Here is a 15,323-nt window from a genome sequence, read left to right as displayed (position 1 = left end):
GGAGGGGATGGATGAAGTAGTGCTGTTTAGCCAGGAGTAGCTTGGAGGATAAAGATGTTTCCAGGGCAGGTTACTTGCTTTCTCCTGAAAATCATTTGAAACACAAGTAACAGAGATGAGTTTTTGTTTTAAAAGTAATGTTTTAAAAATGCCTATGCTATTGAAACCAGTAGTGATGTATGGAAGTGAGAGCTGGACCATAAAAAAGGTTGATTGTCGAAGAATTGATGCTTTTGAATTATGGTGCTGGAGGAGACTCGAGAGTCCCATGGACTGCAAGAAGATCAAACCTATCCATTCTTAAGGAAATCAGCCCTGAGTGCTCACTGGAAGATCAGATCCTGAAGCTGAGACTCCAATACTTTGGCCACCTCATGAGAAGACAAGACTGCCTGAAAAAGACCCTGATGTTGGGGGAAATGGAGGGCACAAGGAGAAGGGGACGACAGAGGACGAGATGGTTGGATAGTCTTCTCGAAGCTACCAGCATGAGTTTGACCAAACTGCGGGAGGCAGTGGAAGACAGGAGTGCCTAGCGTGCTCTGGTCCATGGGGTCACGAAGAGTCGGACACGACTAAACAACAACAACAATGCTATTGAAAATGTACAATAAAATGAACGTACAATGAAAATGTACAATAACTAGATGTAAACACCTTGGAATAGGGTGGAGACATCTCCACCCCGTCAACACCCCCTGGTTTGCACACAAACAGGAACGGAAGCTGTGCTGATGTGAACAGCTAGAGGGGAAAGAGCTGTGAAACGCACCAGGAGAAAAACAACTTCACTGCGCTCTAAGGCAGTAATGTGAACACACCCTTTGTGGGAAGAAGTCCACATAATGAAGGGTAGATATTCTCTTTTTCACTCTACCAGTTCTTACTGTGCACAGATATTACACATAGATGATCTTGATGATATGTGGCTTTTAATAGAAGGACAATCCTTATGAGATGCAGGATTTAGGCCATTAGGGGTCAGTGCCCAGTTAAAGAACAGCAGGCTACAATTATACTGTTAGATTAGTTTAAGCAGACCAGAGCAAATCCTTATTTTGAAATTAAGAGGTCAGCATTTACTGATAAGTTTGATTTATAAGAGAACTGATGGTCAGCATGGCATTGTTAGAAATAACACCTGCTTAAGCTTTGACTGATTCCAGAAACTTGGGGACAGAGAGATTAAATAGAGCCAAAATGGAATATACTTGCTGAGCCAAAACCAATTCTTATATAGCTGCCTGGAACATTATGCTGGGAGACTACAATGTAATAAATGCTAGCAATAAAAATGCTAAATGGTTTCTTCTATTGTAACTGTTAGAATAGATACACAAAATAGCTTGAAACCTCCCACACTACCAGGTTCCACACTATTGCCTAAATGATATATTTAGTACTCTTAAATGCTAGAAATAGCAATGGAGCTACATTTATTATATCGGACAAAGTGCTTGAAATGGAATCATTAGAAGAAGAAAAACTGCTTGTAGGGTCAGAGAGAAAAAACAATAGTTTCATTTGCATCCATTTCCCCAACATTTATACTTACAGTGGTACCTCTGGTTAAGTACGTAATTCGTTCCGGAGGTCCGTTCTTAACCTGAAACTGTTCTTAACCTGAAGCACCACTTTTGCTAATGGGGCCTCCCGCTGCCGCCACACGCGCCACCGGAGCACGATTTCTGTTCTCATCCTGAAGCAAAGTTCTTAACCCGAGGTAATATTTCTGGGTTAGCGGAGTCTGTAACCTGAAGCGTATGTTACCCGAAGAAGAATCCAGGATTTTAGCATACCTGTGATGCCATGTAGAAACAGAGGCATGAGTCTGAGGGAGGACCCCAAGGGCCACAAAAGTTGATAATGCTTTAAGAAAATGCTACATAACTTTGAGAAAAAGCTATGAAACTGTTAAGAATGCTAAAGCTTTGAACCTGCTGAGAATGCAAAAGCCCTTTCCCACAGGAAGAGAAGAAGCTAACATTTTTATCACAGAACATACGCAGCTAAACACGCAGGTTTACAAAGCACAATAGCTTAATGTAACAATGTTTCTGTATGGACAGCAAAACAGCCGATGCTTATGCTTATTGCCCAAGCATACTAACCTGAAATGTATCCAACAATTAGGATGAGGTAATGTGAAATACGTACATGCATATGTTTGGAAAGGGCTTTGTGTAGAAACTTATAAATAACCTCCCTAGACTGCTAGCTGGGGGTTACAGTTCTTGTGGAAGGGTCCGACCATAGCTGTCAACCTTTCCCTTTTTTAAAGGGAAATTCCCTTATTCTGAATAGGATTCCTCGCAGGAAAAGGGAAAAGTTGACAGCTATGGATCCGACTGTAACCTATTGCTTCCTAAGTAATAAAATGGCTGGGCTCTATCTCCTCCAGGTTCCTCAGTCTTATTGACAACAGAGGGGTTTTTATAGGGTTTGACCCCTTTCTACAAGTCCACCATCTAATTCAGATTTTATGTGAATGTATGGGGGGGGGCAGTAGAAATGCTACACTACTTACTGCAGAATATGAACTGCGTGAAAAGCCAGCATTGGTGGAGCTGCGGTTGGTTTAGATTTTTAGCTAAATATCCCCCACCCCACTCCACTCCATAATAATAATAACAATAATAATAATAATAATAATAATAATAATAATTTATTTATACCCCGCCCATCTGGCCGGGTTTCCCCAGCCACTCTGGGCGGCTTCCAAAAGAATATTAAAATACTGTGATACATCAAACATTAAAAGCTTCCCTAAACACCCCTCCCGTTACAGGCAACAGCAAAGATTAACGTTGCCCACTCAGGCCCCACTCGCAGCCCATATCCAGCCTTCAGTAGAAGTGTTATACCTTGCACTGAGTTTGCACTGAGCAAAAATAAGTTCTCTTGAAAAATACATTCCGCCCCCCCCCCCCGCATTAAACAAGACCTAAATTACGAAAAGCAGGCGCTCATCCCGATGCTGTAACTTATTACTCCTCTCTTTATTTTAGAAGACAGCTGAAGGCAGCCCTGTTTAGTGAAGTTTTTAATGTTTATTGTTTTACTGTGTTTTTAATATTCTGTTGGGAGCCGCCTAGAGTTGCTGGAGAAGCCCAGACAGATGGGCGGGTTATAAATAATAATAAAATTATTATTATTATTATTATTATTATTATTATTAAAATTGCTGTATCGGATGTTTTTGGCGTTTGACGAGTGGCTGGGGAAACCCAGATTATTATTATTAATTATTAATAATAATAGAAATACTGTTGCCCAATCATAACTACCCTGAAACCCAGCAATGCTCACTATTATAATTAATAATAATAATAATAATAATAATAATAGAAATACTGCTGCCCAATCATAACTACCCTGAAACCCAGCAACGCTCTCCCTGGGCAGCTCCCTGCTTTTCGCCCTGCGGCTCCTTTAAGAAACGTCTTCAGAAGAAACCCGGAAGTTGAGCTCTCGCATCCTCGTTCGTCACGGCGCGCCCCTCCACTTGGCGCATGCGCCGCCGGGGACGACGAGAGCGGCCCTTCCTTTCTCCCGGTCTGCTCTGTCGCCGCCTCCTCCCCCTCCTTCCCGGCACCTCCGGCGGTTGCTCTAATGGCGGCCCGGCCCGGCGGCCTCCCGGGGACGGCGACGACGATGTTGCGGCTGCTGGTGGCGGCCTTTCTCTTGGCGGCCGGCTCGGGGGCTTCGGAGGTGGCCGGGGGCGCCGCTAGCGGGGAGGCTGTGGGCGCCAGCGAGCGGTTTAAGATCGAGGGCCGGGCGGTGGTGCCCGGGGTGAAGCCCCAGGACTGGATCTCGGGGGCCCGGGTGCTGGTGGACGGCGAGGAGCACGTCGGCTTCCTCAAGTGAGTAGCAGCCGGGGAGAGAGGCTGCCGGGAGCGGAAGGCTTTGCGGGGAGAGGGAACGGATTTGTTTGCCTTTTGGATTCAAACCCCAACCCTCGGTCTCTCTCCCCTTTGGTCCCCACAACAACCTTGCCAGGTAGGCTAGCCTGACAGAAAGTGAGCCCCCCCCCCGAGGTAGTTTAGGGGAAATTCCAACTTGGGCCTCCCCATTCCTCGTCTGAGACTACTAACCACTGCATCATAGTACGAAGTTGCATCACCACCAACGTGTGCCTGCAGAGACGGACAAATTTACTTGAAGAGATGGCTGTCTTTTTCTTCTGATTTCCCCCACACGTTTAAAATCTTAACAAATAAAAAAATTCCTTCCAGTACACCTTAGAGACGAACTAAGTTTGTTATTGGTATGAGCTTTCGTCTGCATGCTTGGTATCTGATGAAGTGTGCATGCACACAAAAGCTGGTCTCTAAGGTGCTTCTGAAAGGTTTTTTTTTATTTTGTTCCAAGTACGGCAGACCAGCACAGCTATCTACCTGTTTAAAATCTTAGTTCAGAAAAGAGTCACCTTTCTTGAGCGCGGGGCAGTCAATCTTAGGGCATGCTTGTTGCCACTTAGATGAATGCAACAAATGTTGCTCATTTCAAAGGACAAAGAACTGGGAAACTTTTCCTCAAGCCTTTAAGGATACTGCTCTTTTTCCTGAACTCAAAAAGCACCGTTAAGCAATCACCAAACACCTCCTCTCTATTTCTGTAGTTTCTGTTTTCCAGCTTCTTGGTTTCTGCTGTGTACAGAGACACCAGCAGGTACCTGCAGTTGCCAGTGTGGTGTAGTGGTTAAGAGCGGTAGTCTCATAATCTGGGGAACCAGGTTCGCGTCTCCGCTCCTCCACATGCAGCTGCTGGGTGACCTTGGGCTAGTCACACTTCTCTGAAGTATCTCAGCCCCACTCACCTCACAGAGTGTTTGTTGTGTGGGAGGAAGGGAAAGGAGAATATTAGCTGCTTTGAGACTCCTTCGGGTAGTGATAAAGCGGGATATCAAATCAAAACTCTTCTTCTTCTACCTGCACCCTGTAATGTGCAAGCATGAATCCTGACTGTTGTTTTCCGCAGAATGTGCATCCCCATTCTTAAAGTTAGCTTGTGCAGTAGTGTGCACATCTAATTGCTAGATAACATCATTTTTCTGAGATAGCAGGGTCACTGGGTGTTTTTTTTGGGGGGGGTGATGAGTGCTTTCTAGATTCTAGAATGTAGTTCTACAGGTATCTCTACTACCTAATAGGTGGTGCCTATTTCAGTAATGGCCAGTATTGCACAACTCCTTTTCCACCTTGTGATGTTGTGACCACATCGTGCAAGGAGGTGTCCTGGAGCACAGAAACATATTTGCATACTTTGAGTGTTGTCAGTTCCAGCTCCTCTTTGGAGACTCGAGTGCACTGTATCACATATGCTTATACTGAACATCATCCAGTATTTTAAAAAATGACAGACGATATGTGCAGTCAAGAGAAAGCAATGGCTATCCTTTCTATAGCAAAGATTATGCTCCTGCTCTTTATGTATAGGCAGGTTAATATTGAGAGCAAGATTTTTCTTGGATCCTTCTCAAGAGTTTTCTGGTTGAGAAACTGCGTCCAACAAAATTGTCTTTTCCATACATATATACACATAAGATGGTTTAAAAAAGCCATTCTGTACTTATGAGGATTGCCTTAGAACACTCAGTGTATCATGGCTGAGCCAAGATTTTCAATGGAAACGTCCAGCTCCCACTCTTAAGTACTATGCAGCACCAGCTTAGTGGCATTGTAAGTTAGTGAAATAGAGCATTGTGTTATGAATTAATAGGTAGGGTTTGTAATCCCCCTCTTGATAGGATGATAGCTCTTTGGTCTAATAAAGCTTTTTTGAGTTCTGACATGTAAAACATCTGTAGCACATTTTAAATTATTGTAACTGTTCTGTGATGCAATTAAATATATGATAATTTTTATTTTTTCAGGACAGATGGAAGCTTTGTGGTTCATGATGTTCCTTCTGGATCATATGTAGTTGAAGTCATATCTCCAGCTTATAAATTTGAACCAGTGCGAGTGGACATCACTTCAAAAGGGAAAATGAGGTGAGCGGCTATAGCTTTTTTTATATAGAATACTGAACCAAACTGATTTGCTATGGAAAACAGGGCTGGTTGGTCTGTTGGTAAGGCCTTAAACATTTTTTATAAATAAATAAATAGGCCTTAAAACTCTGTAATTATTTGAATCCTCCACAGTTGCCTTCACTATAGCTTGTTTACTGCTAGCAAACCACAATCTGAAGCCTTGGTTTGGTGGTGGTTTATGAACCTTGTTTTTGTTTTTTTAACTTTGGCTTGCTGTTATGTACAAACCCAACATCCTTCCATAACCATGGTTTGTTTGCACATCACAGATGTTCACCAAGCTATAAAGGCATGGGGCTAGAAAGAAATCAAGCTTTAGAGAAACAAGCCATGCTTTGTTTGATCATCTGGGGGACAAATTTGTGGTTAATATGATTTGTTAAACAGACTATGGCTTAGTGTTGGTTGTGAACCAAGCTCCTAAATTAATGTATCTGAAAACAAAACTTCTGCCAGGTGTGGTGTGTTATATCATGAAAAAATTACTTTTAAAGATACATAAACTATATCTGAAGGGGTTGGATCCAGGCTTGCACTTTTGTTCATGGAAAGGACCAAGATCCATTGGTGGCTTTTGCTGGAATAAGGAGGTGGTCATTTTAATAGATTTCCCTTTCTCCCTGCAGGCCCCAGCACCCCTTTCCACATTTCCAGATGGTCCCCCCCCAACCCCTCCCCCTCCAGAGTACCTTCTCAGCAGTGCTGTAGGAGGAATGGGGAACTGGCTAAAATAACCTCTTTCCTTTAACAGAGCTTTCTATCCACAAGTTAAAGCCACCTGGTTAAGCTAAGCTTAACTCAGTTTCTGTTTGGTGCTAATAGTTTACAGAATGTTTTTCAACTATGTTTTCCTCACTCAGAATATCTGCACAGTGATTACAGTGGCTTACAAAGTTCTTTTGAGTCTATAATCTTTGACATTTAATGCTAGTTATTTACATATGATCACTGCTAATTTGTTGCATTTGTGAGATCTTTCAAACTTAATTTATCTGATACTGGATTTTGCAAAATCAGTGATGATTGTGTGTGTGTGTGTGTGTGTGTGTGTGTGTGTGTGTTGCTTTTCAGTAGCACCTGCTCTAGTTGCTATCTCCAAGGACATGCAGAATAAACTATTTTCAGGCCTCTCTTGGGAAAATAAAGTTTCATCAAGTAAACAAATTTGTTGGGATATAGATGCACATCTAATGCAGAATCTCTTATATGAGCAGGTGACCAAGCTACGATCCTACATACAATTATGGTACTTTCTTACAGTCAAATTTTAAGCTGCTTAACTATTCACAGGGTTATCACTTCAATTCAAATGCAGTGACAGAGAAAATATCTAACCAAGATAATTTGTTGGGCTTTAATGGAGAAAGATACTTCTAAATGTCTTCTTCAGGGCAAGATTTGTGAATTACATCAAAACATCAGAAGTTGTCCGATTGCCATACCCGCTTCAGATGAAATCTTCTGGACCACCTTCTTATTTCATAAAGAGAGAGTCTTGGGGATGGACAGACTTCTTAATGAACCCCATGGTATGTATGGAAACAGGTGCATATGAACTGCTTGTTTGCCACTGATTAGCTGTTTATTGCCTATGTTTCAAAACCTATTTAAGGACCCTATTTGTAAGATTTAAGGGTAAACATTAAACAGATTATATGTTAATATGCCACTGTTAGAAGATAATCATTAAACAAGGCTTGTTTTCAGGCAGGCATCTCTTGGGTGCAGGAGAGGCATCTCTAGAGGGAGGGATGGTTACATCATCTTAACAGGGATTTCTTGTCATACAATCAGCTGGGGGGAAATTATGAAGCATTGTAGACCTAAATTAGCATCCCCAACTCCAGTTAATTTGCTATGCATTTGCAACCCCCCCCCCCGCCCCTATTGTATATAATATTTTTGAAGTAAACTACGAATGTGTAACTGTGTTTTGTAGTAGGAGTCTTTAAAGTGTGTTGATTTCTAGCTTGCCTCAGCTAGAAATTTCAGTTGAAACTGGAAGGCAGAGTGTGTGGCAGAGGAATGTGTTATAGGTTTGTTGTTGTTTTGAGGTTGAATATAAAACTGAAGGGCAGTTTGGGACGCTGGTTGCTAAAGCAACCACAGGTACGCATTAATCCTGGCTCAGTGCATATGGTAAAGGTAAAGGTACCCCTGACCATTAGGTCCAGTCGCAGACGACTCTGGGGTTGCGGCACTCATCTCTCTCTATAGGCCGAGGGAGCCGGCGTTTGTCTGCAGACAGCTTCCGGGTCATGCACGACTAAGCCACTTCTGACGAACCAGAACAGCACACGGAAATGCTGTTTACCTTCCCGCCAGAGCAGTACCTATTTATCTACTTGCACTTTGACGTGCTTTCAAACTGCTAGGTGGGCAGGAGCTGGGACCGAACAACAGGAGCTCACCCTGTCGCGGGGATTTGAACCACCTACCTTCTGATTGGCAAGCCCTAGGCTCTGTGGTTTAGATCTCAGTGCCACCCGCGTCCCAATGCATATGGTAGGACTTGTTAAATGGAATAATTGAACTAGCCTAGATACAGATGCTTCAGTTATGCAGCACATTAAAAAAAAAAAAATACCACACGCTGTGATACTTGGATATAGATCCACTCTCCCCTTTATTTGTATATTGTTGAATAATAAGTTAGTGTTTATTTTGACTGCTAAAACCCTGCCAGAAGAAATGGTTTCTCTGCTGCAGTAGTAATCAAAGGTTCTACTCAAGGAGAGTAGATCTTGACAGGCTCAAGACTATGGTCATTGAGCCCCAACATGGAGTGTTTTCACCATATTTTTCATTTTTGGTGAGATTTCTAAATATTGGAATTTCTGTGCAGCCTCAGGCATATGTAGCTGCCTTTGGAGCTGTTGACCCCATCTAAGTATGTCACTGAGATGCGCCACTTGTATATCACTGTAAACCATGGTTAATATTTTACCCACAATCCTAGGTTTGGGTATTAATCTGATTCACGGAGTCATAGTTTGTTTCCTGGTGGCCATTCACAATATAACTTTTGAGGGATTCTTCTTTTATTATCTATGGTACAATACGGCAGTACTAGAACTGCTGCATAACAGAAGAAATACTAACATATTTTTTTTAAAAAATCTCCTGTTTAAGGTTATGATGATGATCCTTCCATTGCTGATCTTCGTATTACTTCCTAAGGTTGTCAACACAAGTGATCCTGACATGAGGCGGGTGAGTAAGCTTTGCGAGGGTTAACACTGCAAATATTGCATCTGAAGAAACCAAACCAGTCCAAATAAATATTACAGTCCAGAAAGTGTCTGGGAATGGTTTTTCTATTATCACTAAGATAGAAATACAGCTGTGGGCCAGAAATACAAGCTCTCTAATAATGCTTAATTATTCAAATCTTTATACAGAAAACATCAAATTCTAAGAGATGCTAAATCTAAATTGTGTGCAGTGTAAACTTTGTATAATGTATTCAATGTATTATTTTCAGTCAGGGATAAGGTAGAAAGTGAAAGAACACAAAGAGAGGGCTTTAAGAGGATGGAGAGAGATGTAATATGAGGAGACCAGGAAGCTGCAGCCTTAGTGTCATTGGACTGAATGAAACTAGTGTCTGAGAGCTGGTGTGTGTTAGGACAGTCCGCTTCATCTCAACAACTTTCCATTCCAGCCCACAAAAGGGACCAAGATCTGTTTGATCCCACCCAGACACAATCATACAAGATAACTCTTAGCTGCCCACTCATGCCGTTATTGAGAAGCAACAGAGAGTTGTCCTTGGACATCTTTCATCAGTTTTAGGTTGCCTTTCCGGTTTGGTTCTAGGAGCAGTAGAGACTGTTGCAACAGCCTCAATTTCTGCCAAACCTCTTTGGGTGTGAGCCAACAGCATCCACTCTTTTTCCTGCTGGCAGAAGCAGCAGCTGCCTAAAGATTCCTTGCTGCTGATATTAGGAATTAGCATGAGTCTGTTGGCTTATAGGTGGTGAAAAATGTTAGTCAAGCAGAGCCCACTGGGCAGAAAAATAAGTATGTCTTGGTTCTGGATGGGGAGCATGTGTAGTTTTCTACCATCATTTTGATTTCTTGGGCTGCACTGATTCCTTCATCTGCCCATTCAGTGCTATGGCCATTTCGCCACTAGTTTGTCATGAAAACAGAGGCACTCATTTTGAGTTACAAAAATAATCTACCAGTCTCTTCCTATGTTGAATGAATGTCTCTGAGACTATTTCTGATAATTTGTGTTATCGTCTCCTTTTCTTGCCTATTGCAGTTAAAACAAGAATTCACATCCTAGTCACGTTCTTCTGTGACAAATCCATTATGACAGAAAGTTTTAAATATGATATTTATTAAATTATCCTAATTTATTGTCCTTTCACCATGCGTTATGCCGAATAGCGGAAGGCTAGAACAAAATGGAGATTCAAGGTGTTTACTAAATCTTCTTTATTTAGCAGTATCTACTGTTTGTCTTTGGCTGCTGCTTTTTGGGGTTCAGTTGGTATTAATTTCCTTTCCTTCTAAATGACCACTGTCTTCAGTAGTTCCTTACAGGTTTCACATTATTTTTGAGTTAATAGGTATAACATTCTAGATCATGAGATAGATGTTTAAATCTTCCATTTTAACTCTGGCTGCACACTTATCTGAGAATAAAGTGGAACTTACCTCTGAAAACTTGCAAAAGATTGCATTGTAAATGTTTAATATAAGGTTAAAAGTGGAGGCAGATCAACTGCTTGATCTGATGCATTTGCTGATGTGAATCAACATGCGATCTGCTCTCTTGGGCAAGAAATTGATTGCCTAATGGAAAAGTGTAGTTGACAGAATCATGGACCATGTCCTCTGTGGAAGACATTGGGTAGGCTGCAATAGATGTAAAATGTTCTGTTCAATTTTGAAAGGCTAGGAAAAATTAAATGACCTACCTCAAATCGGGCCCAGATCTTTTAGCAGACATATTTTAATAGAAGGCAACTGTTGGAAGGAAATAGCTTTTCAAAAAGATGCTTGACATACATTGCCATGATAGTTCAATTTGTTTTAAACAATTTTTAAGAACTAGTGTGCCAATTTTTTTAGCATTTAAAAAGAAACTTTTTAAATTTGAAATTGGGAGAGATTTCAACCAAACTCATCTTTTAAAATTTTAATATGGCAATCCTTTATCCTGTAACACTACTTTAGACATGGTTATCTCTGTTTTTTGCTTTTAGAACTTCCTTTTCATTTATTTATATCAATATAACACAAGAGATTTTTATTTAAGTTGTAGTTTAGGCTGTGGCTGTATAAAGAGTCTATAGCGGGGATATATGGGTAGAGAGCAGCTGCAAAATGACACCACTACTGAAAGAACAATTAACCAAATTGGCGTATCTTTACGATTTGGAAATGGTTTTACTTAATACATTCTTCTCTTTTTGTATGCGTTTAGGAAATGGAGCAATCAATGAATATGTTGAATTCTAACCATGAGCTGCCTGATGTGTCAGAGTTCATGACAAGACTTTTCTCTTCAAAATCTTCTAGCAAGTCCAGTGGTAGTAGCAGTAAAACAGGAAAAAGTGGGGCAGGAAAAAGGAGGTAGTTGTTTGTTTCTCTGGAGCCACAATTTGCACAGCTCTGTTATGTGGTATCATCTATATGTTCTGTGGAAGAACAAAAAAGCCACTACTGTAACCTAAATCCAATGTGAAATTGGACATGATACAACTGTTGTGTGTGCTGTAGCTTTTTAACCTATTTAAATATCTTGTTCTTTAAACACATGGGGACATTGCTTCACTTCTGTATCTCTGTAAAGACCGATGAAGAGTTAACTCCTTTGTAGAGAATGACATTAAAGAATTTAAATTATGTGAAATATATTGATGATTCTTAAAACATCACTGTAAAGCATCTGATTTCAAGAAACCAAGTGTCTTTAACCCACTGTTCTTAACTTACGTAGTCTATAAATGCACAATATTTTTCTTAACCTAACATTACTTGTGCTTATTGAAAGAGAACCTCTTTTGATTGATTTGTTTTTATTTAAAGCATTTTTACACTACTCTTCAGGTGAAAAGGAGTTCCATAGCTGCTTACAAAGGTCATTAAGAAGACAGCTCCTGACTTTGGGCATAGAATCTAGAACATACAACAATGTAAGGAAAAGGGAGGAGGAAAAGGATAAATCCAGGCAGTACTTCAAAATTACAATGTACTTAAAATTGGAAGCAGGAATAGAAGCAATTAAAGAGTTGAGAACTGCTTGTAACAGCAAATATAGTGGCCCTGATTCCCTTCTCTCTTTCCTTTGGTACCAGTTCTTAAATTGCCACACTAGTTTTTGTGGAATACTTGTGCTTTTCCTTTTTATTATGGAAGCATTTTTGAGGGGAAACTGTCCCACTGGGAGTGCCCTCATGTTCCTGTACGATCCCTCGCTGCTTAGAAACCACACACTCTCTTGCCTACCTTCTACCACTATAACATATTAACAAAAGCTTTGTGAATGTAAGTCTACACTGGTTTATCTAAAATGTTTTGGATAAAAATTGTTGACCATTTCTGTGCTTGAGACACTAGTTGTTACCTTGCGCCTTAGCAGAAACAACAGAAGAACCTAATGCTGTAGCAAGTATGCGCAACAATCAACAGACAAGAATCCTGGCAGGCAAAGGAAACTGATACCCTAATCTCACATGTTTTATAGGGATGCTAAACCTGTGGCCCCATAAATTCCTATCAGCTTAAATTCCTATCAGCTCTGACCTGTGGTCATGCTGGCCAGGAATGATGGGAGTAGTAGTACAGACACATCTGGAGTTCCACAAATTCCTGATTCATGGGCTAGAGCAGGCTTCCTCAACCTCGGCCCTCCAGATGTTTTGAGACTACAATTCCCATCATCCCTGACCACTGTTCCTGCTAGCTAGGGATCGTGGGAGTTGTAGGCCACAAACATCTGGAGGGTCGAGGCTGAGGAAGCCTGGGCTAGAGAGTATAAATGGTAGATGAAGAGCTGAAGGACAGGAAGTTTAGTTTTTGCCCTGTGAGAGACATCATTCCACTCTTGGCTAGAGCCTCTAAAATGCAGTGCATAGCCAGTAGGCATGGACACCCAACAGCCTAGATCGGGCATGGCCAAACTTGGCCCTCCAGATGTTTAGGACTACAACTCCCATCATCCCTAGCTAACAGGACCAGTGGTCAGGGATGATGAGAATTGTAGTCCCAAAACAGCTGGAGGGCCAAGTTTGGCCATCACTGGCCTAGATGTTAAACAGCATGGGAAACAGAATTGACATTTGTTGGACCCCAAAGCCATGGAGCCAAGCAACAATATCCTAGTACTACTTTCTGGTAGCAGTCCTCCAACTCGCACCTCCTTGAGTTGCAACTGAAGAACAACTCATTGATGATCTAGAGCCACTGAGAAGTCAAGGAGAACCAACAAAGTTGCATCCCTGCCCTCTGGACTCTCTCTTGACAGAGGCCATCCATTAGGACAACTATGGCTGTTTCTGTGCCAAACCCAAGCCTGAAAGAAAATTAGAATGGATAATTTGCTTTCTCCTTCAGTACCTGCAGCTGGCTAGCCATGCTCTCAGTCACCTTGCCCAGGAAAAGATCATTGGAGATTTGATGGAAGATTTTAAAAACCTCTTCAAGAGGGGTTACACCACCTCTTTCAAGGCAGTGGGTATAACAACTTGGCATTTTGAAGTAAAGTGCCACACATTTTAAAGGACTAGTTCATGAAGGTGACTTTCAAAGGCCCTTTGAATACATGGTATGTCCAGAAGTTATGCTATCAATATTTGATGGTATGGAAGGTCTCGGGAATTTGTTCCACCCACTCTTTCTATATTTCAGCATAGATGGTTGCTTGGGATTGCATGTATGTCTTTCCACTGCAAAGCTTGAGACCTAGGGAAGTGGTGGTATCAGCAACATGAATGTGTGGGACCCAAAGTCTTTCCTTCCAAAATTCTAGGCTGATCCCATTGTCTCTTTCTAGAAGAATTATATGCTGTGCTGCATCTAGAGCAATTGGACCCTAAACTGATTATTATTACAGAATAAATTGCTCAGTCCAAAGCTGATAATGAGACTTTAAGAGTTGTTTTGAGATTAATTCTACCCATGACTAAATTGTCTCAATTTGGGATACTTTTAAAGGGTCTGCTGGGGCCATGTAATCAGCATTAGCCTTTAACATGAAGGGGTGGAATTAATTGAACAACTATATCATCTGGAGTGTTTTCACAGACTGAAATAACTTAATCAAACATTAATAGCAGCAGGGGAGAACTTTTATATCTGAGACACAAAATAGAAAAGGTGTTGGTTTATACAGATCACGATTATTGCAGAAAGGAGAACAAAGCTCACTGCCTTTTAGCATGAAGACCAGCGCTGAACCAATATGCCATTTATCACAACTGCTCATTGAAGAAGTTGGTGGGGGCAGGGAGCAATTGAAGCATTTGAAGATTATTACAGCGCTGCCTGTAACTCGAATTCAAATGAATCCAGATATATAAATCTACATGTCTTCATAGAAGTTCCTTTGCTCTCAAATGAGCATAGAGGATTCTTAGACAGGATTTCAAAAAATAGTGTCTGGGCAGGACTCGCAATGTCTTCCATAGGAAAGGCTAATTGCAAAAGCTTTCTGTTTGTTGAAGTGTGCTGGGCAACCTGTGGTCCTTCAGATGCTGTTGACTCCCAACTCCCATCAGCCCCAGCAAGCATGGCTGATGGTCAGGGATGATGGGAGTTTTAATTCAACAAGAGCTGGAGGGCCACAGGTTTCCAGCCCTTCTGCATTGGTTGGTATGGTGGGTCCGTATGATGGAATGTTCCTACGCTTGCATTCTAGAGTGGTTGAAGGAGTCATATGGAGAAGTGGGTAGGAGAGCAAGCCCCACTGACCTGCCTGGCTTGGCTCAAGATAGCCAGTGGGAGGCAGTTATGGAAGAAGCACACAGATCTGCTCTGCAATCTCTCAGATAGCAACATGTGGAACGGTGGGCTAGCACCGAGTTCATTGGCGTGGCTCTTTGCTGCACGGGCATGTTTTTTAAATGCACCTTGTTGATAATAGATCAGATCAGTAAACACAGCCTTCCAAGGAAATGAGACAACATTCCAAACTCATTCACATGGTGTTGGTAACAGAGGTTTTGTTCAAATGCAAGTGTCTCCTAGCACTTTCCAAGGGTAGGTGTGCAAACTGGAGGAATTTGAATAGGACAAATAATTATGAAGTGGATGGAGAAAAGAGACCAAA

The 15,323-nt window shown here is 41.5% G+C and overlaps 1 protein-coding gene across 1 annotated transcript; it reads left to right on the top strand.

Moving 5' to 3' along the window:
* The first annotated feature begins 3,515 nt into the window (after positions 1-3,515).
* On the top strand, positions 3,516-11,906 carry EMC7 (ER membrane protein complex subunit 7). The gene is made up of 5 exons (XM_080997636.1): positions 3,516-3,863; positions 5,876-5,995; positions 7,428-7,566; positions 9,170-9,250; positions 11,478-11,906. The coding sequence occupies exons 1-5, from the start codon at positions 3,613-3,615 to the stop codon at positions 11,628-11,630; spliced, it is 744 nt and encodes a 247-aa protein (XP_080853762.1). The 5' UTR covers positions 3,516-3,612; the 3' UTR covers positions 11,631-11,906.
* Positions 11,907-15,323: the final 3,417 nt, after the last annotated feature.

The sequence above is a fragment of the Podarcis pityusensis genome, assembly GCF_964106645.2.
Source record: "Podarcis pityusensis genome assembly, chromosome: 1".
NCBI classification, from domain to species: Eukaryota; Metazoa; Chordata; class Lepidosauria; order Squamata; family Lacertidae; genus Podarcis; species Podarcis pityusensis.
The sequence above is the reverse complement of the archived record's forward strand: the minus strand, read 5'-3'. Positions and strand labels throughout refer to the sequence as shown.

Excerpts from the sequence above, each read along its gene's own strand:
- EMC7 (XM_080997636.1), top strand. The coding sequence starts at position 3,613 with ATGGCGGCCCGGCCCGGCGGCCTCCCGGGGACGGCGACGACGATGTTG. Across the intron at positions 7,567-9,169 it reads ACTTCTTAATGAACCCCATG|GTTATGATGATGATCCTTCC; the intron begins GTATGTATGGAA and ends CTCCTGTTTAAG. Across the intron at positions 9,251-11,477 it reads GTGATCCTGACATGAGGCGG|GAAATGGAGCAATCAATGAA; the intron begins GTGAGTAAGCTT and ends GTATGCGTTTAG.